We start from the raw sequence: 3800 nt of genomic DNA, 5'->3' as shown, positions 1-3800 counted from the left end.
CCTGCCCTGGAGAGGCTCCTACCCCCATTGCTCAACTTGATTGCACCAAGCTCTGCGAGACACAGGATTCCTCCACAGGTACTTCCAATTCCCTGACTGAGGAAGTGGCTGTGGAAGCTCATCAGACAAATCCTGTTGCAGCTGAACTTGGAAGAGGCCTTCTATCACCACACTATTTTCATTAAGGCATTGTCCTTCCTACCAATGGCTGCTCTCTTCACAGATATGTTGTATCCACTCCTTCTTCATTCGATGTTTGTGCATCCTGAGGTTACTCCCCCTTGAGCACACAGAAAAAAGGGTTCTTGACTACACCTGTTCCCAGTCCCAATTCCTTCTTTTTCTTATTTCAAATGAATCAATGCAAACAAACAACCTTTCACCAGAAGTCTTTTTTCACCAGCTTCTTGGAGAAGTTGTGCTTGTCATAAATGAGAAATCCTAACTCCTGGAAAGGTAATTTCTGGTCTTACTAGACCAGATGCCCAGTGAGATGCATATCATCAAACACTCCATTGCAAGCCCTTTATCAAAGCTGTCAGGTGGCCCATTTTCCCTTGCCCTGTCCACTCTGTGCCTTGTGATCACCTCAAGTGATCTCCCTTTTCAAATCCTTCCCCCCTCCCACTGTTCTCTCCCTCTTCAAATCCTCAAACACTGTTAGTTTAATCTCTGACTTTAATGGGAATCAGTGAATCAAAGGGAACACAGATTCTGCAAGCAGGCTGGTATTGCTTGCAGAGGTATCGGTGCACTTTGGTGACAGAGCTGCTGACACACCTCAGAGAGGCAGGACTAGAAAACAAACCGTGGAAGCACACTGGGGAAGGCAGCTCTGGTGAGCAACCATGGGGTGGGAGGTGCTGGAGTGTCACACTGCAGTCTTAAGCATGTGCTTCATGTGCTCCTGAGTGTAGATGTCTGCTGGCAGACATGCTAAAGAGTGTCTCTGTGGTCAAAAACCTGTGTGAGCATCTGCTCCCTTGGAGGGGCTTCAGGATCAAAACAGCCTGTTGTTCCCTAGAGTTCGGGGGTCTGAGTGGGAGCCAGAGGGGCTCGTCCTTTGCAGAGAGGGTGAGAACTCTGGAGATGGTTTTCGGAGGCTGCAAAAGGAAAGCAGTGGAGGAGGGAGGAAAAGGGGGCCGGGGAAGAGAGAGGGGGGGAGAGAGACAGAGACACACCGTTACTATCAGTACTTTCAAATTTTTCCAAGACACAAACCTCATGGAGCCCACCATTACTTGTTCTTCTCCCCTCCCCTCCTAAATGAATATGCAAAACTACGTAATTCTTCAACTGGTAAATCAGGAAACAGGGTTGTGCACCCATTCTGAGATGGCAAAACCAAACCTCTCCAAAGTGCCTTCTGTGATATTGGTGAAACAAAGCCCACAGCTCCTTTCCTTTTGCTCTCAAAGCAGGCACAAAACATTAACTACTAACTTAGATACCAAGTTGCAGACCATCAAGCATCCATCCACCCATCTCACCCACAAAATAGAAAGGCAGCCCCAAGATGTGACTGTAAAAAACCAGGTAGCAACAGCTACACATCCTGCAAGCACTTGATAGCAACAAACTAGAACAAATGCAATATGAACAGGAGAGAAAGCAGGTTGCTTTTGATTGTTTAAATTTCCATGCAAGGAATAAATCTTAGTTTCCTCTGGGGCACTGAGCTATACAGCAGTACACTGTTAAAGCAAGTATTGAACAGAACCTTTGAACCTGCCTCCTTTGAACAGGCAGCATCCTCCTTAGAGAAAGAATGTGCTCATCAGTGGGACATCACAGTCCATCTTACTCATAAGCAGACTAGAAACGCTTTCAAGGAACTAGACGATATGAATAGTAGGCCAATATATCTCCCTGTCGGAACCCTGAGTTCAGAGAATTTCAGTCTTTCAGCACTGACAGGCAATGATCCTCAAAAGCACACTGCATTTGACCAGAGGCCTTGGGAAAGGCTTCCCAAATTATGTGATAGCACTGAGATTATTGCTATGTGATTAAAAAGAAACATGAAACAGAGGCAAAGAAGAAAAGGAACATCTCCCATTAATATTTTCTTGTGTAAGACCTTTGTAGCACTTTGGGCATTCAGGAACTGCCCTCCTGCACTGTAGTGTTGCAAGGTGGCTGTTGTAGTGACAGAAGAGGAAAAGGAACGTGACCCACAGAAGCACTTCAGCATGGGGAATTTAGAGAGATGCAAGGTGATTACCCATGTTGGGAGTTACTGGGGAAGGAGATAAGAGCACAGACCAGGGGAAAGCCCCAGGGAAGCTCTGACCTCAGGGATTTACTTTGAACAATGACACTGCAGGGAATTTCCCTGTTTATTACAGAGGTAGGAAAAAGTTATGAAAGTGCTTTACCTGAGCCATGGCAGACCTACTCGGATTATTTGCTGAGCTGTGACAAGTGTTTCGACAGAGGGAAAACCTGCAGCCTTTCTGTATTATTAGTATTTGTGGCGAGACACCCAAGTCGCTGTGGAATATCATCCAGATGTGACAATTGCTGTTGTGCTGCAATGTGATGTGGGATGTGCTGGGATCTGATGTGATTAGGACACAGAAGTGCTGAGCAGGGTAACAGGGAAGTGCTCATTCCACCATTATGAACACACTAAAGTTTTGGATTCCTTGTCTAATTACCTTAAAAATTAAAATACCACACTGGCTATTGTCTCCAGACTGACAGACAAGGAGATCATCCTCCTCTCCCACCTCAAATACAGCCTCTAAACATCTGGGCTTTTACTGCAGGTCTCTGCTGCAAATATCAGCAGTCCTTGATACTGTCTCAGTCACAAGATGTAGAAAGACAAAAGCTTCCAGCTCACACAGGACTGTGTGAAAGAAAGAATAGCTTTCTGCTGTGTAGCAAAGTTTTGCCCAACATGCACACACCTCTTCTGTGTATGTTCACAGTATTGCCTCACTGCCAAAAATGGGTGGAAATTTTTCAAAAAAAGCTACAGTGTTCCTTGCCGCCTACCTTTTAAAATTGCATTTGAAATTCTGGTTTTATTGAGCTTGATCAACGAGAAGAATTCTACCAATGATCTGAGAATGGATATCCTCCTTCTGAGAAGGCAAAGTGGAATCAAAGCTCAGGCAAAGTGACTTCACCATGTTTGCAACACTACTTGCATTCACTTGTGATTGCGTGTGTTCACAGACACTCCTGACAGCCAGGAGGATGGCTCTTTCATAAGTGATTCAGTGTTCCTGCCTCTCCAAGTAAGGACTGAAAAAGCTGCAAATTCGTATCTCCAGCAGTCTACCAGCAAAATCAGGGACTTCATATCCCTAGAACAAATGTGGATTTTTTTTTTTCTCTCTGTGCCTCCTTAAAAAAGAAAACAACAACCAACCATACAAAACCAAACAACCAACCCCAACAACAAAACCCTAATCAGAACTCTTGCTGACTCTTTATCTGATTCAGCCAAAACCAAATACGCTTGTTCCTTCCCTGGGCACGTTCTTCATATCCCAGAAAATATGAAGAAAACTGCAGACTTGTCAGGGCTCATGCCAGGAGCCAATGCTCCCTGCCACTGAGTCCACAGCACAGGTAGAAGTAGACCCCAGCAGGCACAGAGAAGAGTAGGGCACAATGTTGCACTGTGTTCAAGGCTGCCTGATGGAAGACAGCCTCCCCAGCTGCAGCCCAACCCTCCACCCTGCCATGCGGACCCAACTGGAACACATGCAGGGGTCACTTCTAGAACAGAAATCCTAGTCCCAAACTTGGTGCCTGGCAGCTGGATTATTGTGAGGCGGCAGCAG

General features: G+C 45.8%; 1 protein-coding gene across 2 annotated transcripts in view; it reads right to left on the bottom strand.

Moving 5' to 3' along the window:
- Positions 1–922: 922 nt before the first annotated feature.
- Positions 923–3800, bottom strand: part of POPDC2 (popeye domain containing 2) — a 10973-nt gene continuing 8095 nt past the window's right edge. Inside the window, exon 4 of one of the 2 annotated variants that reach the window (XM_008631737.2) lies at positions 923–1103. In XM_008631737.2, the coding sequence (XP_008629959.1) occupies positions 1021–1103 (83 nt within the window). In that variant the 3' untranslated portion in view covers positions 923–1020. The remainder of the gene's footprint in view (positions 1104–3800) is intronic. The other variant, XM_008631738.2, reaches the window with a different exon arrangement.

This window comes from Corvus brachyrhynchos, unplaced genomic scaffold (assembly GCF_000691975.1).
Source record: "Corvus brachyrhynchos isolate BGI_N302 unplaced genomic scaffold, ASM69197v1 scaffold3, whole genome shotgun sequence".
NCBI lineage: Eukaryota > Metazoa > Chordata > Aves > Passeriformes > Corvidae > Corvus > Corvus brachyrhynchos.
This window is presented reverse-complemented; position numbering and strand designations above follow the sequence as displayed.